Raw genomic sequence first — 23,133 nt, forward strand, 5'->3', positions numbered from 1 at the left:
GTTCTGTGGGGGAGCTGCCTTGGACTTCTTTGAATAAACCCTATGACTTACACTTTTCTTTTTGCTTGGGAAAAGAGGGGGATCAGCAATCAAGACTCCTCCGGATGCGTTTGGTTTGCTGTGACCAGCCTTTTTTTCCTTTTTGACTTTTTCTCTCTACGGGCGGTTCCGAAATGAGGCGGGAAATTAGAGTCGTGCTGTTCTCACGATGCTACTCCCTCCCGGAGCGAGGCTAATATGAATCACAGAGAATTGAAGAACTTGAAAGGATCGGAACGAGGAAATATCCAGTGTCCTCGTCCTCTCCACCCCGGAGTGGACAATCAAAGGGTCAGTGCCCGAGTGGTTCCGGAACCGAGGTACCTGTACATGGACATCCCGCGTATCCGGCACGCAATCGGATGTACTGTCTCCATCTGGGGTGTCGGTGCATCCACTTCGCGTACAGGAGCACGATGGTCGTCGTTCCACCAGGCAAAACCAGACCGGGGACGGATTGGATGATAAACTCGATCACATACTTGATCGTTGATACTGGGAGGATGCGATCTGGAAATGTTGCGAAGTAGTGCAGTATGTCTTTGGTTCGGATTTCGACGAGGCCGAGAGAGCTCTTTAGGTCTCTACCTCACGAATTGATCTCGTTGGATAGTCCATTATTAGTGGAGAGAACCTATCCTGTATGTCTATTGAAGATTTTTTCAGTGCCTCCCGGCAGCTCCTGAGATGCATGGAACTCACTGAGCGGACCATCCCCATGGACATGATTTAGGGCAGCCTGATATGCATACTTGACAAGAATGAGATGAATCATTCTCTTCTACATTCTCACCTGATCCGCTTTGATCATCTTTGGTCATCCGGTATCTCCTACAAACATAGACAGTGCAGAAGAATCAAACAAACAAATCAGTCTATATTCTACAATCTCGAAGCAGACGTACCTGGCAGGTAAGTTACAAAGTAAGTTGCACATTTTTCCAATGGTGGACACTGCGATTGCCCATGAACATCAACGCTGGAGAGACCGGACCCGACCTCCTCACCAACCTCAGCCAGCACCGACACTGTCACATCTCCAATTGGAAGAAGAATATACCACATCTGGTCTGAACCACACGCATCGGCCACTTCCCCCGGACTTCTTCCATCCATGCTGCTCACACGACCAACGCTCGTCCGTCTGCTAAATTCCCTCTTGAGCAATCCTTTTCCCCGGAGATTCGCATTGCTCCACAGTCATCACTACCCCAGATCCTCCTGCAAGCCAAGCTGTCCAGAGAGATCTGTATTATCCAATGCCAAGCAGGAACGGTTGGTGTGTCCATGTCTCCTCGTGGGAGAACGACGATCGAGGATCATGGCTGGTTTCCCTGCGCCCTCGTCCGGCGACCGGCGAGCACCGACGAGCACGATGGCGTACGAAGTACTTAGAGGCGACCCACCGCAGCCCGAAATGCGGCAATCGGAGGCCTCGACGGACCAGCAAATTGCAAAGAGAGTCCTCCACTGAAAGGCAGAGAACGAGCGTTATCAGTTTGATTATCGTGCAATATCATTATCCAATTCCAAGTCGGCGCCTGGCACGGTGGATGCGATCATATATTGGTCATCTATCAGGTTGAACGATTTGATATTATTATTGCCCTTTCCTGAAGGGCTCCGGATGTTCCCTGTGGTGATTCATTATTCTATTTTTGTGGTTTCGTCTCCCTATTCGATCGGATTTCCGGGGTTCTGCTGTTCGTCTTGTTGATTTGCTCTGTCTCTTCCTTGCCGGCTTTTCAATTAGCTGCAGCTGTTCGTCATGGGCTTGAAGCCATATATGGGACTTCGAGGGAATGCCCTCTTGAGAGCCGCAGTGTGGCTGGTCGTGGCTCCAACATTCACCTGTTATGGATACAACATGAGTGTGGCCGGTGGTCTATTGACTCTGCCTGAGTTCAACTCTCAGTTTCCTCGAATGGATACCATCACGACCACGGGAGAGACCAAGGCCATGAACTCGACCATTCAAGGTGACTCACGCTCTCCCTCTCTATCCGATCCAGCGTCTCCCCCTCGTGCTTGCTCTACTTGTGTTTCTTTCTTCGCGCTCGTTTTGTGTTTGTGTAAGAGTGTGCTCATCTTTTCGGCTCCGGGATAGGAACCGTCATCGCCTTGTATACCGTCGGAGGCATCTTTGGTGCTCTGTCATGCGTCTATCTGGGTGACCTTCTCGGCCGCAAAAAGGTCATCTTCTGGACCAACTTTGTCACCATCGTCGGCGCCATCTTGATGGCCACATCTTTTGACTTTGCGCAATTCATCGTTGCAAGACTGATTCTCGGCCTGGGCATCGGTGGCTACGTCGCCACTGTGCCCGTCTGGCAATCGGAAATCTCTCCCGCTCACAAACGAGGCTCCAACGTCGTCACGGATGGCATCTTCGTGGGAATTGGGGTGACGCTAGCCCTGTGGATTGATCTGGGGTTCTACTTTATCAAGGGGAGTTCCGTATCATGGCGCTTTCCGCTGGGCTTTCAGGTCGTCTTGTCTCTGATTGCCATGATCTTCATTCCCTTACTACCCGAGTCGCCTCGCTGGCTCATCAAGACTGGTCGGATCGATGATGCGAGACTAGTGCTCGCGGCATTGCAGGAGCTGGAGCCGCACTCGTCGACCATTACCAACACGATTCAGGAGATCCAAACCACGCTGGCCGTATGTGGGAATACTTCCTGGACGGCCATGTTCACCAATGGCGAGCAACGATTGTTCCATCGTGCATATCTGGCGGCCACGGGCCAAATGTTTCAGCAGATTTGCGGAGTGAACCTCATCACCTATTATGCCACGACGATCTTTGAGGTAAAACAGCCATCATGACTTCTACCTACTCCTCTCCTCCTCCTCCTCCTTCTTCGTCTTTCTTTGCTCCTTTTCCTACCCATGTTGAAAGCATTTTTCGCCATCATTTCTTCTTATCTTGTTCTTTTTTGTACAATGCACATCTAACCCTCTTCTTTTCTACCAGCAATACCTCGGCACCGACGCCGTCAAATCCCGTATCCTCGCCGCAGCAATGGGTCTCATGCAACCCTTTGGCGGCTATCTCGCCTACTTCACCATCGACCGACTCGGCCGTCGACCTCTCATGCTCTGGAGCGCCGGCGCCATGTCCATCTGCATGGCCATTCTCGCAGGTACCACCTCCCCCGCCGCCAAATCCAGCACCGCCGCCCTCGTCATCGCCGTCATCGCCCTCTACTGCTTCCAATTCATCTTCACCGTCGGCTACTCCGGTCTCACATTCCTCTACGCCGCCGAGATGGCACCTTTGCAGGTCCGTGCCGCCGTGAGCGCCGTCTCCACGGCCACGGTGTGGTCCTTCAACTTCCTCCTGGCCGAGGTCACCCCCATCGGGTTTGCCACCATCTCCAATAAGTACTACATTGTGTTTGCCGTGGTCAATGCGTTGATTGTGCCGGCGGTGTATCTGTTTTTCCCAGAGACCAAGGGTCGATCGTTGGAGGAGATTGATGAGATTTTTGCACAGTCCAAGAGTATTTTTGATCCGCCAAAGGTGGCGCGGCGAATGCAGAATACGTTGAGGGCGCGACGGCCAGAATCGGATGGTTCAGGACAGGTGGATTCGGAGAGTGGTGGGGACAATAATGAGAGTATCAAGGCGGGTGTCAAGGATTAGGAAGGTTGGATCTGGACTCTTTTGGTTTTTGGTTTTTGTTTGCTTGATGGTTGCTGGCGGTGGTAGTCGGTTTTTGTTGGTTTTTTTTTTTCATTCTTTCTTTTTGTGCTTTGTTCGATCTTTCTTTCTTACGGAACTGGTGTGCCAGATGCCTCTCTGCCTTGATGGGAAAGAGCACTGGAATAGCCACCGTCTCCGAGACACACGACGGGAGATGATTGATCTGTTCACGTTCCATGTCTGCAGATGCTACTCCATAGGGACCGAATATGTCAAGACCTGGAAGTCTTTGAAATTCAAAGTATCCTCAACCATGGAGAGAAGCAGAGAAGTATATCTGGATATCTGCATACAGTTTAGATCAATTCCGAGTAGTGTCACTTCCTATATCCACTTCCACTGGTAATATTTAGCTCAAGCCAACCTTTACCCCCCCAATCCCCTCGTGCCCTCGTCGTCACGGATGAAATTGATACCTTACAGTATACTCCTGACTATACACCCTCACTGATCCGTGGGAGAAAGAGCATGGTCCATATGCATTGTACTCAGATGAAACAGATGGCCAATTCCCATGCGAAAATGCACCGTGTCGTTGAGTTTCCTTGCTTCACGTATACCGTCGGTCTGGTGAGGTTTTAATTTTGCAAAGATTATTAAAGGTCCGAGTTTTGACCAAAACGCCCGCGCTCATCGCAAACTCGTCCGCCCTACGAGTGAAACGATGCTGATCTGACAAATGCCCGATGAATAGTGAGCTGCGTGAGAAGAGCCGAGGGAGTCTATGGGGCAAGCCTTTCATGGAAAAGGACTTTTTTTTGGGAAAAAGCTTAAGACATTGAAATCAAATTACTACTTGATCATCTCCAACTGCTGTCTCACCTCATCAACATCAATACTCGTGGATATCTTCATATAAAGCACCAAGTCACAATCTCAAGGCCCCAGGAGGGAGAAGGGACAAGGGTGCATGGAACAGACAGGCGCTGCAAAGAAGAGAGTTTATTGCGACCGAGCGAGGTTCTGGAACAGAAGGGGAAAACAGGGTTCCAAAGGAAAAAGCGACCGTCGGATATGGCTTTGTACAGAGATAGTCCCTTTAAACTCCTCATAGCACCCGTCCGGCTGATGAGCTGGTGCTACGGTCATTGGTCTGAACCTTACGGAGACCCTTGCCCGCCTGAATAGAAGCAAGGAGAGCCGAACGATCGCCGGGGGCCCCACCCGCCGCAGCAGGAGGCGGTGGTGGAGGAGCTCCAGGAGCACCGCCTGGAGGAGGGGGAGGAGGGGGGGCACCGAAGGAGGGAGGTGGTGGTGGTGGCGGCGCTGCAGGAGCCCCGCCGACAGGGGGAGGAGGCGGCGGCGGCGGAGGTGCGCCAAATGGTACACCAGGAGTAACTGCAGGAGGTGGAGGTGGAGGAGGAGGGATTCCAGCCGGAGGAGCCGGAGATGAGCCGTCTTCCACTTCCGCAGATGGCTGGGTTGCGGCAGGGGGAGGAGGCGGAGGCGGAGGAGCAATAGGACTGGCTTGCACCGGAGTCGAAGACTTATCTTCGTCCATGGCGCTCAGAGGACGTGGAGGGGCCATAGTGCCGAACAAAATGCTGGCGAGTTGCTTGGCGCTGCCACCACCAGGGTGATCATCCTCGTCGTCAGACGAGTCAAATTCAGATCCAGCAGCAGACCAGTCATCGCTGTCTTCGGGCCGAGCTCGAGTCTTACGCTCCAAGGGAACAGCGCCGGTGAAAGAGGGCTTAAGAGGCTCTTGCTTCTCCTGTTGAGCAAGGCGGTGGAAAGGATTGGTAGACTGAGAGGCTGGGGGCGAGGTGACCGAGGGCTCCGACGGCGGCTGACTCAAGGACTTGAAGTAGGGGTTCTTTGACTCAGCATCGGGGCTCACAATATTTCCAGCCTCGGAGAAGGGGGCTGCAACTGGTGCGACGGGTTCAGGGGTAGCAATGGTGGGAATGGATGGGGGAGCGGGAGGAGGGGGAGAAGAGAGGACCTGGCTTTGCGTAGGAGTGCTATTTTGAGGGGGTGGTGATATCCACGGGACCCTCATCATCTGAAGAGTCTTCATCCATACCCTCCAGCTCACGCTGAAGCTGCCGCTCACGTTCTTTGGCAGCCTCAAGCTCAGCCCGCTGGGCTGCAAGTCTGGCCTCCTGCTCCTTTGCTTGACGGGCAGCTTCTTCCCGGCGACGCTTCTCTTCCTGCTTCTTGATCTTTCCTTGACGAACCTGCTCTTCAAGAGCTTTGAGCTTGGCTTCCTGGGCTTCTTTCTCCGGTAGGAACTCCTCTTCGCGCTGCTTGGCTTCCTCTCTATGGTATGGATTAGCAACAAATCATATTTTCATTGATCTGCGAAGCAAAACTTACTCCAGACGCTGTGTCTCGACCTCTTGCAGCTCTTGCTCCTCCCTAATGGCTTGCTCCCGGACGACATCTTCGGCCTTCTTCGAGTCGGCCTGACCAGCACTGTCGGTGCGGGCGCGCCGAGAGGGCGGCGCAGGGGGCGGCTTCTTGCCCGCAGTCTTAGAGGCCGCTGGTGCAGGTGTGGACGTGGGTGCAGTTCCACCGCGCTCCTCGGCAAGGCGTCGTTGTCGTTCTGCCTCCCGCTTGGCATCTTCCTCCTCTGCACGCCTAACCCGCTCTTCACGTTCGCGCTTTTCTCGTTCCTGGCGCTGTGCGAGAGTCTCGGTGGAGTCGCTTGGTTTCAGGCCCGCCGCAGCCATACGCTCAGCAATACGCTTTTGGGCACGCTCGCGAGCTGCTGCCACGCGGTCTTCATGCGTGCCTCCCGGAATGGACCCAGTAGAGGAAGTTGAGGCGGGGACGTGAGAAGGCTCAACTGGCGATGCCGCAGATGAACGGCCCTGAACAGGCGAGGCAGCCGTAGGTCGCTGGCGTTCCTCTTTGCGAACACTAGCAGTTCGACTGCTACGGGCAAGATCAAAGATGAAGTCACGAATGGTGTCCTCCACGCCCAACGCGTCTTCCCAACGGCGCTTCTCGTGTTCACGGGTTGAGTTCTCGCCTTGCTCACGCAGACTGTCCTCCAGGCTCTTTGCAAAGTCTCGCACACTCTCCTCGACATCCCGAGTCATAGCATCGTTGCGCTCCCGTTCAGCCTTGACGTTGTTGTTCTCTGCCTCGAGGCGACGAGCAGCCTGACCGTCGTCATCAACACCGGCAGGAATGGGGCGACCAGCAAGCTCAGCAGCGCGAGCTTGCATGCGGGCGCGGGCACGAGCCTTGATGCGATCAGCCTCAGTGATGGAGCCACCAGGACCAGTGCCGACAATGTTGCCCGCACTACCTGGATGAGCCTTGGCGTCCTTGAGGCGGAAAAGCTCGAGCTTGGCATCGGCAATCTCACGCTCAATCCGTCGAACATCCGAGGCAACCTGAGGAACCTGATCCTCGTAAGCCTGCAATTGGCGACGAAGGGATCGTCGCTCGGCTCCGTTGTCCAAGCCACGGAAGGCAGCGTTAGGATGAGTGTCGATATCGTCTTGAACGCGACGAATACGATCCATTAGGCTCTCGGCCTCACGGCGATCCATGCGGTCGAGAGACTCGTCGTCCTCAGCGCGGTTCTCATCCTGGAAATCCACGGCATCGAGCATGATTTTCGCCTCGCGGATCTTCTTTTGGAGTTGTTGCACAGTCAGCTCCTCCGTCTCGGACGCCTGGGATGAGGGCGCAGGGGACGGAGTTCGTCCATCCTGGCCCACGCGGCGACGTGCACTGGAGCGATAGCCACCAGCAGCATCGTTGTTTTTGAACATCGTAGCATCCTTGCGGACCATGCCAGACGAACCAGGGCTACCCGCACGGAAAGAATGATCTTTGAGGTAGCTGACACCAGTTTTCTGGGGTTGCAAGAACGCACCAGTAGCTTTGCGGTTCTCGGCATCCTGAGACAAAAGGGACTTCACAGTGCCGATGGACTCGTCCAGATGCCGAGTAGACGAAGGAACGAGCTCTGGAGGGAGGCGGTTGGGTATAGGGTGGTCATTGCGAGCGAGATAGGTCAGGTGTATAGCCACTGCAAACTCGTCCATGTTGAGACGACCACGGTTGTGGGGGTCTGCAAGCGTCCAGATTCGCTCCAAGTCGTTGCGGCTCAGACCACATTGTCCAATCATCTCAATGAAGGTCTCACCACTCACAAATCCGGTGCGACGACTATCCCATTCACGAAAGATATTATCATAGAGCCTCTTCTCGTCCTTCGAGATAGCCCAAATAGTGGATTTGCCAAAATATTTTTCGCTGACGAACCCACTCCCATGACCGGGTGGAGGTATCGTCTGCTGCTTCATACCTCCAAGATTGGGGAGTCCCTGTGCAGGTATGTTGATAGAGCCCCATTGGCCTGGCATACCCGTGGACTGAGCAATGATACCTGTAGGCTGGGCGGCCAATCCACCGGTCTGTGAAGGGCTGACACTTGAGCCAAATCCAGTCGGCATCGGCGGCATCGGTGGACGCAGTCCAGTATAACCTGTAGCTTGGGGGTTGTTCATCAAGCCAGTTTGCTGTGGTTGCAGGAATTGAGATTGGTTCTGACTGGGGTAGCCCGTCTGCTGAGGCGGCACGCCAGTCGGCTGAGGGAAGAACCCAGTCGGCTGGGCAGTAAGCTGCGAGAGAAGCTGTTGATTGCCGGGCTGCTGGGGCTGAGGCTGCTGAACGATTGGAGGGGTTGACTTATTCTCCAGCAGAGGTGCATCGAAACTAGGAACGTTGGTGCGGGGTGCAGAGTCGAGTTGTTCGTCGGGCACATCGAATGAAATAATGTCGACCATACTGGAGACCTCATTCTTGATTTTCTCGGGCAGAGTCGAGGGGATTTCGCGACCGTTCAGACGAACGTTACAAAGATACATGGCCAAGGCAAATTCCGGGAAGAAAAGCTGGCCCGACTTGGTCGAATCGGAAAGGACCCAGATCTTGGAGAGATCGCTACCAGGGAGCTTGGAGCGCATCAGCAAATCTCTCGCCTTGTCACCTATACAGACATCATCAGTCAGAATTTGTAAATGAAGACAGTCTATAGGTATTGCCGCGATGATCACCGACCTTCCATTGTCTTGCTATCGCCAACCGCGGACTTGAACAACTGCTCGAACTTGGCTTGATCCTGGGCAGTGATGAACGACAACCGGATACTAGGGATCCGCGATCCTGATTTTGGCGGAACCTGAGGACGTTGCCCGCCATCTGCTTGGAAGGAATTGGCAATCTCGGACGAGGTCTTGGGCCGACTAGGGAGGCCAGTAGGTTGCGATAATTGGAATTGAGGAGCTGGTTGCTGCGACTGGGTTTGACCGGGGTATCCAGTAAGCTGGGGTTGTTGGTATCCTGTCTGCTGCGGTTGTTGTTGTTGCTGTTGCTGCGGTTGTTGGCCAGGGAAGCCGGTAAACTGCGGCTGGAGCTGCTGACTTGCGGGGAACCCCGTGGCTTGGGGTTGAAGCTGAGCGCTGCCAAATGGCGAAGGCTGTCCCGCGAATCCCGTGGGCTGAGGCGCAAACCCTGTTGGCTGCGGCTGCTGCATCGGAGCTTGCTGCTGGCCCTGACCGAATTGCGAATATGAGGGCTGCTGCGGCTGCTGCTGCTGCATGAACGGTGCCTGGCCTGGACGACCAGCGGCACCGCCGCCGAGGAAAGAATTCGACGAGGAGAACATTGTGAGAAGCTTCACGCTCTCCTGAGGCGAATTGATAGATTCAATCCCAGAGACGAGCAACCGGATGGGAGGGAGAGACAGAACACAGCTGCCGAGGGGGTGGCTAGTGCAGGTGTGATTTCCAGGACTCAGGAGCAACGTAGTTAAATGACGCTGTTGTCGGAACGTGGAGGCACGCTAATCCCGAAGTGGTGCTTAGTCACCGTCGGGTCCCCGCCTGGAGCCCTCGTGCCTGAAACCGAGAGTGTACCCGGACGTGAACCTAAATTGCGTGAATGCAGATCAACAGAGTATCTCTTCTCTCCTTGACAACGTGCAAGAATTCTTGAAGTAATTTGAATCTCAGGGCTGATGACTGATTACTGATTTTTTCTTTGGTTACTGGAATGTTCAGATTCCCTATATTATGGCCCGGCGCGAGCACATGTTAGGCCAATCGAGCCAATAGCACATATCGCCAATCATAGCATGCATATTGCCCGATGAGGGGATTTTAACCAGAAGGAGGAGTGAGAATATAGGAGTTAATCAGATTTTGGGAGATTGGTATCATGCTCGATACATGGCCTAATGCACATGTAGAGAAATTTGAAGAAAGAAAGTCCTAGCCGGGACTATGCAACCCAAACAATAAGAAAAGAAGCAGGAGAAGAAGCAAGTCGAGCCCGAAGGAGAAAAGTTGAAAAGCAAAAGGGAAGAGAGTCCAGAAGATCGGGCCTGTCCACGTGTCACTGGTCGAACCGGACCGAGCAATTGCAGGACTCGGAGCGGTCGAGGCAGATGGAAAGGCGCATAGATTCCTGTGGACGTCTACTCGCCCATGTTCTGCTGCTGGTTGGCAGCGTTCGCCATCTTGCGAAGTTCATACTCTTTGGTGAACTCGCGGGAGAGGATGCCAAGGTCCTTGATGAGGGCCTGGCAGGCGTTGACGACGGCCGTGCGGGGAGTGATGGTCCCGTCGGTCTGGACGCGGAGGAGGAAGTTGGGCGTCAAGGGGTGAGGAACCTGGAGAGAATATGAGCAATGTTGTCATGTACTAAAAGAGAAATGATATGTTTGGGTTTGACATACCTTGTACGCGGCGAAGGTAACATGGGCAGTCTTGAGGAGACGACTGCGGATCATGTTGCCCAGGGTGTGATCTTCCTTGTGGAAGGTGAAGATCGCGGCGGAGGGCAGACCTAGCAATCAACATTTAGTACAGTCATGATACATGGCAACAACGACGCAGGAAGCAAACTCACGGGTGTCAACCTCGACCTCGATCTTCTTCTCCCCGGGGGCGAGCAAGATCGCTTCGTATCTAGAGATGGCTATTAGTTTTGATTATCTTACTGGGTGAAGCAGAAAGCAACAAAAGCAACAAAAGCAACAAAAGCAACAACAGCAGCTGAGAGCCACGGAAGGAAGGGCAAAGGCAATCTCTGGTGTTGCCCCATGTTCACTATCAAAAACTCACGGATCCTGGCGGTCATCAACTTCATCGAGAGGTTCTCCATGAGGCCGACGAGGTGGATGAGATCGGGTATCACCCAGTCGGCTAAAAGCAACCGTGGCTGTCGTGAAATCAAAGTGTGAAGGGAAAGGGGCACGAGGAGGCGACATCTTGAAGATATGACAAGGTTTGGAATGAGGTTGGGAGGTGGTTTAGGGAGACGTGAAGGCAGAGTAGAAATTGAGGACGCGCGGGTGAGGAAAAGAGCACCAAAAAAAACCACAAGCAGAGCAGCACGACCAACAAACATTGTCCTTGGGACGCACAAACTGGGTGTTCAAGCTTGACAAACAATGGCAGGAGCGATGGGCGGTAAAGCGAAAGTAGAAATGGAAAGAACGAAGCTCAAACAAGCACAAGAGCAGTGGGACTGAAGTGCATCCATTTCACCCAATCTCGGAAGACATCTATCAGTTCAAGGCTGAGCCGGGCTTTGCACCTTGCCCGTATCACTTGAGACGCTCTCAGCGAATCACAATTATAATGGGTAGGCATCATTGAGAACTCCAGGTGCATCTTGGAAATATTCGAGAATGACAAGAAAAAGACCACGACAATGAGGCAAGAACTGAAGTCTCAATTTTTTTTCACTCACCGGTCTGGGGCGTTCATCTTGGAATCGCCCGGTGAAGCTGGGTAGGCGAGGAAGGAAAGAAGACCAAAGGGGTCTCGACCGATTTATATAGACTCCGACTGACAAGCTGACAGTCGATGGTAAGGTGAGAAGCTCGAGGGTCCCTTCGAAGCAGCAATCAAGGCGAATATAGATCTTGCCTTGTCATTCGCTGCTGGATGCCGCAAGACTAGTCTGAAGAAGGGAAATCTGGAATAGCGGACGCTATGTTTGTATGAGCTGCGAGGTCTAAGCTGTACTGCCTAATGAATAGGGCGACCCTCGAAAGCAAGCTCTGATATATCCAGCTATTAAGCTCTGGAACTTGTAGGCAACGACGGAGGTTGTAGCGGATCACTCTTTAGATGACGAGAGGTTCCTCGTTGTGAGCGGTCCATGATATTGGCCACGTGATGAGATTGCAGGTTCAGCCATGGGTAATCATGACCTCACGTGACCTTGTTTGACCTGGCAGCAACATGATCTGTACTCGGTAGAATAGGCATACGTGGAAGGTCCTTGGAAAACTGACACGATAATATGATGAACACTACATTTCTCTTGTGAAGTATATGTGATCTGAACGTAAAGTCAAGACAGCTGCTCCTGAATCAATGTCTAAACGACATAGCTTAGTCACTGATTGTCAGTGGAGCAAACATCACCTGATTCTCAACCTCACCTTACTCTGATCTCCACATTTCCCGCATGGCTTGGTTCCGCTAAGCACTAGGTTTAGTGAATTTATGCGATTGAGTCTTCATCTGAGTGTTTATGGCTGTTCGATCTATGAGGACCTACAACACAGGGACATCAATGTTTGTAGAGAACTTAGGTAGAAAAATTGGACCCACAACGTCTCTGTCGGCCGCAGAAACGAAGCGCGGATGATACTAGTCCCGACTAGGTGGATATGTACATGACCCAAGCGGCATAGCACATAAAAATTCTAGAACCTCTACTTTCCCACGAAGAATTCCGTTTCCCGTCCATCTGAAATGGTTTCATCCCAAATCATACTAAATGACCATGCCGATCAATCCAAGGCTTTTCACACATGTATATACACCCTTACCCCTAACTTTGTCTTGCTGGTCTAGTCCTTAAGCCATGAAGGTAACTAACTACCTCTAAGATACAATGGCAGAATCATACAAAGAGACCTCAACTTGTTACCCACACTGTATATGAATCGTGCAACCTTCATACTACTAGTAGATACCTAACTAATCGACCTCACGACGCACTCCCAATCGCCCACCTAATGAAGAGGGGGGTAAATGCCTCTACCATTCCAAGTGATATGTATATATCTGAGCACTTCAAGCTACCTAACCTAGCTTTCTTAATACTCGGGTCCCTGCGGAATCTGATCAGCTACGAAACCAAGTGGAGGCCCATACACTACCAATAAAGTGCTTTAATGCCGCCTACAGCAACATGCACACCACCTACTACGAATGATCTGCCTATGACATGCGATATTCATCATTATTCATATTCATTACATATATATGCAAGTCCTCAACTCGAACCCGACACCAAGGCCGACTGCCTAGGGCAGTCCATGCAAAAACTCACCTTTATTTCCATGCTGGCAACCTAGGCTTGAACCTTACTACACATGAAACACCAAGGCCAAAGCATACACCATAAATGAAGCCCTGTACGACCTATGAGGTATTTTTTATTGTTATCAGAGGCTCTATCCTGTTTTGAATATAGAAGTCCTTCCACACAGACTGTGGTACCTAGGGAACATGAATGGTGAGACTCCTGGATTTTGAGTCATACATAGGTTTGATGTGGAAACCAAGGTGATGTCCCCGTTGGCTTCCATGTTATCGTGACATAATTGGGACCGCATCTTGACCTCAGTGCTTCCATGCCAGTAGATCAATCGATCAAGCACCAAATACGTGTGAACAAAATTGTTAGTAGATGTAAAGTCCACGCTCCAGACGGCCCCATCCATCCAGCATTCAATGAATCAACACCAGACCAGGTGATCGAGTGCCTGAACAACTTGGTACCCTGGTCCAAGTCTGAGCTCAGTGAAGAGGCTCTTAGTTCCCATCATACTGCTAAACCCCCAACAGCGAACAAAAAACACCAGGAAAATGGAAACACGATGGAAATACGTATCGATTGTCTTCACACCATAAGATATTATATAATGCACATAGGTAGGTAGGTACTACTACTACCTAGATAGATAGAGGCCCCTTGGCAAGGGCAATCGCATCGCCAGGCGAACAAAAATCGGAAAGAAGCACAGCAAGACAGGAATACCAAAGTGGTGAGAATGCGAGAAAAGCTTTCAACGAACAAGCCGGACATGGGAAGGAGAATGCAGGAAAAGTGGATAGAAAATGCCATGCCTGCCTGCGCCAATGCCAAAAAAAATAAAATCAAAAAGCATATATGGACGTATTCAAGTGGGGAGGAAAACAGATGTGCCCGTGCTGTGACCGTTGGCGTACATCTCGAGTGAGGCGAGACTGGGAAAGGGGCTAGTCAACGAGGATGGGCAGGGAAGCCGAGTAGGAATGGTGCCAGGCTGGTTGGAGGAACTTTTGGAAACTTTTTCTCAATCCGTTCTCAGACGTGCCAATGGCAGTCAGCGGAGTGGGAAATGCAAAATGCAAACTTCCCGAGGGAGCGTTGAATTATGTGCGTTGAATGGATATCATGCGGGAATTGCACGAAAAGGAGACAAATAACAGACATGGACCGGGATGTTGCAATATTAAGATCCTATACAGCAGCATAGCAGCATCGAAACGATACAAGAGCGTGCGCCAGGCCAATGTACCCCACACATCAAAAAGAGAAGAAATGCACGGGAGGACTCGACTCGATATCATCAGTGCACAGCGCTCAGAAGATCTCCGAGTGAAGAGGCGCCCCGCTTCACCTTCCAACCGCTCTTTTTCTTCTCTCGTTTCTTCATCATCTCCGCCCATCCCTCGTCATCGTCATCGTCATCTTGACCAGCGGGTTTACGACCAGGAGGAGTTTGACTGGTGCGTGAGACGGGCCGGACAGTCACGGTGGCGAGGGAGGATGACTTGGGCAGCTTATTTTGAGGGTGCTGAATGGAAGGTGCAGGTGAGTGGTGTCGGTGTTCGTGGTTCCAGGCCTGGTTTGGTGGCGCGAGGCCGGGGCCAGGCTCACCCGCCATGACGGATACGGGTCGATATCGAGATGCGAGACCCGCATTGCTGCGCTCCGAAGGCGCAATGGAAGGAGCATAGCCGGCGGTACTCGGTCGGAAGGGTGGACCGCTTGGCAAATTGGGGAGTGGCGAGCCTCGACGTGCCGCAATGTTGGGGTCGACCATACTCATGGTCCGCTGCTGATCATAGCCAACCGGAGGCATTGCCCCCCCTTGACTTTGCATGGACATGGGGCGCAAGTAGCCGTTGTTCATGTTCATGCCCATGGTGGAAGGGGAACCACTCATCGGACGACCGGGCATCATGGGAGGAGGACCCATCTGTCCACCCTGCCCAGGCATACCTCCCATCATCATTGCAGGTGGCATAGCACCGGACATCATCGGCGGAGCAGCGGCCATCCCCGGCATACCTTGCATACCTTGCATCTGCATCATCTGTCCCATCCATTGCATCTGCATCTGCACCATGTTCTGCATTTGGTGGGAAAGATTCACCGAGGCCTGCTCGCTGGGAGTCATCGGCGCCGGCTGGCCCATCATAGTGTAAGGTCGAGGCACACCGTGGGGACTATTCATGCCCATCTGCATCTGCTCATACATTGCCATGGGATTAGGGCTGCCACCGCCGGCTCTCCGAGCCGCCCTGCTACGTTCCTCGTGAGCAATGACGCCGACCAACCCACCCGGTGGAGGGGCTGGAGAAGGAGGACCTCCGTATACCGAGCTGGCGCCGCCGCCCAAAGCTAAAGATTCGCGGTTGGGTGGGTTGACGATTCGGGAGCCAAAGTACGGATCTTGGGGCAGGTTCCGGGCAAAGACCGGCAAACTACCTCGATGACCGGCGTCGGCGGCAGCCAGGGAAGTCGAGGATGAGCCGAAAGGGTGCATGGCTGCACGGAGATTAGGATGGGAGCTGGCGTTTGCCAAGCGGGTTGGGGGACGGTTACGGTTTGGAAACCCATGAGCGGCAAGAATGCCCAGGGGGACCTCCTCATCTTCTTCCTCGTTGCTGCTCTTGCCACTGGAGGACTTTTCACCCGGATTGGAGGAACGGATGGGCAGATTGGGCACGCTGTTACTGGCGGTGGCTGTTCCCGGGCGAAGCAAAGGGGACGGATTTGGTTGGCCCGTCACCTTCTGCATCTGCTGTCGGTAGAGGGAAAGGTGAGCCTCTTGCTTGCGGCGTTGTCGCTCGGCCGCGCGCTGCTTCTCGAGCTCATCCTCCTCGTCGTCGAAATCCTCTTGCTCAGACCCATCCTCGCTCCGCGTGGCATCACTGTTGGTGCGTCGGAGTTCCTGTTGCTGCCGGTAGTGTTCAAACTGGGACGGAGTCATGACTTTGTTTCCGGGCGAGGATGACTGCTTCGGCATGTTCTCCGCAAACTGAACCGCCAGCCTCGCGTCATCGAGATCATTGTCCTTGGGAGAGGGAGAGGGTTGCGGGGCGAACATATTGTCGTCCACGGTGGGACTCAAGGCCGGAGAGCCGGTTGCTTTGCCCTTATCCAGCAGCGGCGTCTCACCTGAAGGGGAGACCGCTGCCTCTTCCCACTGGGATGCGGATCCCCTCGCCCATGGCATCGATGACAAGACCATCTTGGCGTCCTCGTCGTCCACTGGGTTGGTCTCTTGCTCCGCCGGGTAAAAGCCGCTTCTTCGTAGTCCAGCCGAGGGCCGTCGGTTAGGGCTGGCCAAAGCGCGGTGCGAGGTTGTAGCGCCCAGCATCTGCGCCGGCGAAGGGGAGGGTTTACGGGGCCCAGTAAGGACGGGAGAAGTGACGTCTTGATTGGGGCTGTTCAGCAGGTTCTCGCCCGAGTGTCGACTGTCCCACGAGTATTGAGAGGGCTCCACCTGCACTGTCCGGTCTGTGTTGATGGGAGTCGGTCGGCCCGCCCTGTTTTCCTGGAGAGGAGGCGGAGCGTGTTTGGGTGGGGATGAGGAATACTATGCACCCAGTCACACTGTTAGCATGTCACGTCCATCTCGTTTGTTTCCCATCCCTTGCCTCGGGCCCAGACCCCAAGGTGGTTGCACATACCGGTGAGATCCTCTGTGGAGACGGTTCCCGCATCAAGGCACTTTGTCGTTTACCCAAATGATCAAACATCTTTCCAAAATCATCCCCGCTGGTCCCTAAATCAAAGTTGAGCTGTGCGTCTGGTAGCCTGGGTGGGGTGGCGGTGTCATCCGTGCTGCCACTGTAGGCGCGAGGCTTGGGCACATCCGGTTGAGGGTCATGTTTGCCATGCCGAGGGGATGCGGGGTTCGTCGAACTCTTGCTAAATCGTCCACCAAACGAAAACGTCCTGCCGGCGGCTCGTAGGGCACCGGCGAGAGGGGGCGGGGCGGGAATATCATGGATTCTCGCATGGGGGGACGAGGGACCATCGGGCAGTGGGATCTCCGTTGACGACGGCAGGGTGGATGAGGAGCTCTGCCGCGTTGATGTTGAGCTTTCGTATTGGGGACCACTGTGACGGCGACCGGTCAGTCGGTCCTTGAGAGAATCCATGGTCCGGGGACGGGCATACCGCGTCTTGCTCAAGGGATGTTCTGCCCCAGCAAAGATGTTGTCCGGGTCCTCGATGCTGGCATGTCCTTCGCTCAGACGCTTGGTGAGCGCCTCGTCGGTCAAGGATCGTTGATTTGCCCCCGGTCGCTCAAAGACCCGGAAAGTCGATTGAGATTGGCCATCCACATCCTCCAAGACATTACCGGAAGATTTTCTCCGGGCGAAGCCCTTGGGTAGTTTAATCGGCATCGTTGCGTGTGCAGACGATCAGCTGATGACCGACCGAGTCGGGTGGTGGAATCCGTCGGGGGTCTCGAAGATCGAGGCAGCGAGAAAATCAGCGACAGAGCAGGAAGAAAGAGAGGGCGTCTCTGCGTGTGGATGTTCCTCCCTTCAGCCGTGAATCATTCCCATTCGTGACACCGAGTGGATCGTAAAGGTTTGGGTCAGGATGCAAACTGCGTGGGCCCAGGACACCGGACGCCGACCGTCTGGTGAGGCTCTGTCTGGTTTATTTTGTTTGACGTGTCTGATGCAACACAACAGGGGAAAAGTGGACACGCAGGGGAAAAAAGATTCCGATCAATCCAAGAGGAGGGGAAAAGATCCGTCGCCTGTTGGAAAGGTTGGGGCTCACGGGTAGACTTATTGCAAGGGGATCACAGATGCAACAGTAGGCAGTGCGATGGCGCAAAGAGAGAGAGCGAAAAAGGGGTGGGTGTGGAGTGGGGGTGTAAAAAGTCCCCAGACAATGACCGTGAACAAGATCGAAGTCGATCCGGGATTGGAGAAAGAGAAGAGAGAGCGGGAAAAAATGGAAAAAGGACTGTGTATCCGACGAGGAATTATTGCCAAAAGATGAGAGCAGCTCAGATCGGATCTGACTGGAGTGCAGTACAGGCCTTACCGAGTATAGTTGTAAAGTTGGTAAACGATAGGAAAGAAGAAGCTTCTGGACGGAGACCACAACCGACGAGCGTCGCAGGAAATCACAAGGGCTCTTTTAGCGGCCGATCAAAGAGGTGCGGCGGGAATCCACCACGGTGGGCTGAGAAGGAAAAAGTGTGATCTGAAGCAATGAAAGCAAATTCCCGCAGAGAACAGCCCCGGGAAAGCTTTGAGAGTCTGGTGGGTTGGGCGTGAGAGGGAAAGAGAGAAACAGTGGATGAGTGGATGGACGGTGGGTAGCTTTCCCCTGAGTCGGATCGGATCAGCTGTTGACAGTCAGGCACCGTGACTGCGACAACAGAGTGGAAGGACAGATGGTGAAGCTTGCAGGATTTGCGGCAATGACCCAAGGTATACTGGACGGGGGACACTGATGCTAGACACGCAAGACAAAGAAGCAGTGAATGACCACTCAACGAGGACGATTGCGGTCAGACATTAGAATGTCCAAGGTCAAAATCAAGGATAGCCCCGTCTCGTGAATGACTTTGTTTCAATACCGAAAAGAGAAGCGATGCGACCGGGACTCCGCTACAGTGTGAGTCTGTCGAATAGGAGACGGCAGCGGTCAGATCGGGCAGAGTGGAGCCGAGAGGAAAGGTAAAACGAGAAAAGAAAAAGAAATGAGGAAAAAGAGAAGAAACGGAATGGGAACCGGGAGAAGAGGTGCACCATGTGGATCAAGCCGAATACATCAAAGAACTACAGTCGGAGAGGTGATGAAAAAAAAAGAAAGTCGGATTCGAGTCACAAGACGTGGTGAGGTGCTCCAAAAGGGGATACTACGATAAACAATGAATTGAGTCTGGACGATAGACTACAGACAGGCGGAAAAGCCTACTAACAACTACATCGTACTGCACTGATTCACTGATATACCAGTACCTGAGTAAATATCATACGATGTGGAAAGCTTCAATTGAGTTTGGTTGAACCGCCGTGGAACGGTTGCTGAGGAACAGTGACATACATCTTATGCACTTCTGTCTGGACTACCGACATACTTATTGCAGTCACCCACGGAGACGGGATGGGCGATCCGCGAAGACCAGGTGATCAGAGTCAAGGGAGAATGCCCAGCTCAGGAATGACGCCGAGTCAGTGAAGAGCCCCAGAGACTAACCCGCATAGTCCGGGCAAACGCATTTCAAGAGGTGCTCCCGGATTCCTTTTCCAGGCTGGATCGAGTGGAATGTGTGTGCATCAGCGAAACCATAAGAGGTACAAGAATGAGAGAAGTCGAGAACAGGATCCTGGCAAACAGCCACAAAGCCACTCGGCGCTCATCTCCACCAGGCACCGGCTTGAGGGGAAGATCGTAAGTTCTAGATCTTGAGTACCGTGAAGAATCGTTGCGCGTTCTCCGACATTCGTCTTGCTCCCTTCGACTGCACGGCGCATGATGACGGCCTTGGTGAGGTCGAGGCTGATGCGAAAGACCAGGCGAGTCGCGACAAGTTGTACTATTACACAGCCATGCACTGCATTCGAGATTGACATTCCACCAGGCAAGGCAAAACTATCATTCGAGAATCAGCATCGGGATCGTCCATAGCGGTGAGGCGTAGAGTCTCCTGTCTGCGCTGTGCGTCCATTGAAGATTTGATGGAAACCATCATTTCCATTCTACCTTGCAGATTGACGCTGACCTTGACAGCTGGGAGGTGCGCGCGTCAACCGTCAACCGTCAAGCGTCAACTTGGCAGGTGGCAGTGTTCCTTTTGGCTAGTCTGCAAACGGATTGACCAGAGACGAGACTAAACAGGGATCAGGCCCAGACCTCACGGACGATCCGATGCACCCCATCCACGTCTGGTACACTCTTCACGTCCAACGATTAATGACGCTATCACTCATGTCAATCAATTTCATCGCATTAAATCCACCTAGGCCCGAGGGACGAGTCCACCCAAATAATCAACCCAGATACTGTAATTCAAGTTTCAGGTACACCGACAACCTCGCGGCGATTCGCGACAGATGCGGAAGAGGGCATCTTTATACGTACGCTAGTAGTCTACCGTCCTTTGTTTTCTTTGTCCTTTTGCTCTGTTTTTTTTTCGGTTAGGAAGACACCTTCCGTCGGGCGCGAGCTTCTTTCTGAATGTTTGTATGGCGGGAGGGCCACTCAGTCTTTCAATTGGCTTTGTTATTTTTTTTTTTCCAAAGCGATCACTCGATGGGTGGCGAGTCTCGACGGTGCGACCGAGTCCGCCCTGTGGTGTTGGTGCGGCGTTGCATGTGAATGGCTCTCGATCCGCCTGGACGGCAATTCCATGTGAGACTCGTTTACTAACTTTAGTACAAAGGTTCCCGACAAGGGAACTATCGACGTTCGACGCGCACACTCTCAGATCTCAGTATCTTTCAGGGTGTACGTGGTTGACTGGGAACTTCAAATTTACCCGCTGAATAATAACTCTGCGCTATGAGAAATTACACTTGGAAGCGAGCACCTCCAGGATAATCACAGATGATGTCGAGGTATCGATTCAGGACAATCACTTCAACCGTACAGTACTCTGATACTCAAGTGGATTCCACCGTATGATAAAAAAAAATGGTGCACTGCTCAGCGCTTAACCCTTTTTCAGGGAACAGGCAAGTCTTGATCTCTCCCATCCATGACTGACCTAAAAATAAATCCTTTGACTCTCCGAGACCCGACCGTGGAACCCTCTTTTGTTGTTGCCGGTCCGCCCATGGGCCGGGCCCGGACCCCAGACCACACACGGCGAGGACAGTCCTAGCGAGCGATGGTTCGTGGCCGCCAACCTACACTCGAGTTCCAGTCGGTGGCCCTGGTCACCTTTTCGACTGCATCGGCTGTCAAAAAAAAGCATGGACGCAAATGACTTTTCCTGCATGAACGCTCGGCGGACCAATGATTTTCAGACTGTTTCACGTCAGACACAAGAGAAATAAGCTCTGTCTCTTCCAGGACACATCATTTCAAGATCTAGATTAAATGCGCTGAGCCTCACCGTTCAACGCAGTTCGGAGCACCACTACTGACACAAATTATGATTTGCCATGTATCAAATTGAGCTAGGTCAAGTCTAGTAAGACAGCGAATATACTAATAGTTCGGTCCACTTTTTATCTCATCTACAGGCTTAGGAGCACTCGAATCCTTGAAAATATCACCGGCACACTTGACAAAGAATACAAACGAGGTACTTTGTAGTTCCTAGTCCTCCCACCCATCATCCAGCCATAGTTCAGGTCTAGCCGGTCGCAGACTTCACTCTTCCCCTCGGTACAAAACAGGCAATGAAAAATGCACAGTCCAAGCCCGGCAACCCCGGAGTTTGCCTCGGAAACCCATCAGGGGGGGGAAGAAATGTGAAAAATAAAAATAAAAAGGAAGGACAAGTTCCACCGGCGTGTGACTGGAATGTGGCATTGAACCCACTTAGAAAAGACAATGCACATTTAAATTGATTGTCTGGGCCAGCATTCTCCACGTTTCTCGGCTACATCATCGTTGACGGTTGCTTCTGACTGATCCGTGTACCGTAATACTCACTAAACTCAGTGCACCTTTCACCCCCTAAATTGACTGGAGGGACCAGTAGCGGAACAGAGAACCGAATTGATGAGTGTATGACTTCTCTCGTCGTCAACCAAAACGTGTCTAAACTGCACCTCGTCATCATCAGCATGTCCGGACTCGGCCCATGTCTCAGCGATAACAGGGCGCGCATTCGAGAATTGATTAATGGACTCATGTGGTCTTTTCCAATCATCGCGGGGGAGGATACTATGGATAATTGTACAGTGGTGAATGCAATGTTTGTCCAGCTCATAGCACTGCAACTCGGCAGTCCTATTGTATGCAGGCACGTACGACCCTTTACTACTGTAGCGTGCGCAGTGACACCAACTTTCCAGAACCAATCAACATCCCTTCCACGACCATGCGCAGCGCTACCGCATTCGCCATTTGATTTTCGCAAGTCAAAGAAACTCAGGGGACTCGGGAGAAGGGGCGCCTCCGCCTTTAACCTAATCCGGCGATTACCTCAAGTTCATTCACGAGGTGGCGCCGTCGTGGATCCTGAAGTCGGGGTTCCGGGGGTACTACTTCCGGGGAGTGAAGTAGAAGGGGGAATGGGAGCTACGGCACTAAATAATGTTCTGTCTGTAACTACGTACGGGACTAAGGTGGTTTTTCATGTAATTGTGGGCGTAAAAGTTTAATGTGGACCTGAGTAATCTTCCCGGCATAATTAGTACTGCATTATTCCACGTGCATCACGTTGCCGGCTTCCATTAGGTTCCGTTTTAATTCGAAGCTGCATTTCCACTCAAGCTCGATGGTTTTCTCAACATGTCTGGCCTTTGGACTGGAATTATTCCCCATTCCGCCTGGGGATACGATCAATCTCACAACATTTGGAAAACCACGACCCCGAGGCCCAAACGTGAATGATCAAGTACGCTAAAGATGAGACCGAGAGTTCTCTCGAGTCAACTTGAGTCAAGTGGTGTGACCCAATCCACCCGTGAACAACTCGAGAGAAAGCCTTGGCCTTGCAATTTGTTTCAAGATTGGCTGTTACACAAAGATATCACGGGGTTGACAATGATGGGAGTCTGGTCATGGAACGCGGCGGAACAAGACAACCCGACTAGTCACGTCGGATTAGAATGAAAAGTAAAGTGTGCTTCAGGAAAATACGGAAACTAACAGGATATAGATACACACGTGAAAGAACAGCAAATCAAATCACCCGCTGAATGAGCAGTCCAACCATTTTTCTCCCCTATACCGTGCATTCTCCTCTAGGGCGGAATTTGCGAGGCAAGCACAACATCATGCTCGCATCTGCACATGAACACTGTCAAGATGAGGATGCACGCCGTGACGCCATACTTGCACTGCCCCGATCTCGAGCTTCGGCCGCCCACAACCTCATGCGGATCTGGAACTATCACTCCGCTACGGCTTGATACAGCAAATGCCAAATTTGTGATCGTTTGAAACCTTCTCGCAACCAC

The 23,133-nt window shown here is 52.6% G+C and overlaps 5 protein-coding genes across 5 annotated transcripts; 2 read left to right on the plus strand and 3 right to left on the minus strand.

The window, feature by feature from the left end:
* Positions 1-1,807: 1,807 nt before the first annotated feature.
* POX_c04339 (uncharacterized protein) lies at positions 1,808-3,688 on the plus strand (the record flags this gene model as incomplete). The annotated part of the gene is made up of 3 exons (XM_050113219.1): positions 1,808-2,018; positions 2,147-2,850; positions 3,017-3,688. 3 exons carry the CDS (start codon positions 1,808-1,810, stop codon positions 3,686-3,688), a joined length of 1,587 nt encoding a protein of 528 aa, XP_049970775.1.
* Positions 3,689-4,796: 1,108 nt separating this feature from the next.
* On the minus strand, positions 4,797-9,380 carry POX_c04340 (Actin cytoskeleton-regulatory complex protein pan1; the record flags this gene model as incomplete). The annotated part of the gene is made up of 4 exons (XM_050113220.1): positions 4,797-5,693; positions 5,740-6,010; positions 6,068-8,702; positions 8,774-9,380. The coding sequence occupies 4 exons, from the start codon at positions 9,378-9,380 to the stop codon at positions 4,797-4,799; spliced, it is 4,410 nt and encodes a 1,469-aa protein (XP_049970776.1).
* Positions 9,381-10,190: 810 nt separating this feature from the next.
* POX_c04341 (DNA-directed RNA polymerase II subunit) lies at positions 10,191-10,985 on the minus strand (the record flags this gene model as incomplete). The annotated part of the gene is made up of 4 exons (XM_050113221.1): positions 10,191-10,385; positions 10,452-10,561; positions 10,625-10,683; positions 10,840-10,985. The coding sequence occupies 4 exons, from the start codon at positions 10,983-10,985 to the stop codon at positions 10,191-10,193; spliced, it is 510 nt and encodes a 169-aa protein (XP_049970777.1).
* Positions 10,986-14,354: 3,369 nt separating this feature from the next.
* On the minus strand, positions 14,355-17,430 carry POX_c04342 (uncharacterized protein; the record flags this gene model as incomplete). The annotated part of the gene is made up of 2 exons (XM_050113222.1): positions 14,355-16,613; positions 16,708-17,430. The coding sequence occupies 2 exons, from the start codon at positions 17,428-17,430 to the stop codon at positions 14,355-14,357; spliced, it is 2,982 nt and encodes a 993-aa protein (XP_049970778.1).
* Positions 17,431-18,802: 1,372 nt separating this feature from the next.
* On the plus strand, positions 18,803-19,858 carry POX_c04343 (uncharacterized protein; the record flags this gene model as incomplete). The annotated part of the gene is made up of 3 exons (XM_050113223.1): positions 18,803-18,888; positions 19,261-19,447; positions 19,787-19,858. The coding sequence occupies 3 exons, from the start codon at positions 18,803-18,805 to the stop codon at positions 19,856-19,858; spliced, it is 345 nt and encodes a 114-aa protein (XP_049970779.1).
* Positions 19,859-23,133: the final 3,275 nt, after the last annotated feature.

Source organism: Penicillium oxalicum, chromosome III, assembly GCF_001723175.1.
Source record: "Penicillium oxalicum strain HP7-1 chromosome III, whole genome shotgun sequence".
Taxonomy (NCBI): domain Eukaryota; kingdom Fungi; phylum Ascomycota; class Eurotiomycetes; order Eurotiales; family Aspergillaceae; genus Penicillium; species Penicillium oxalicum.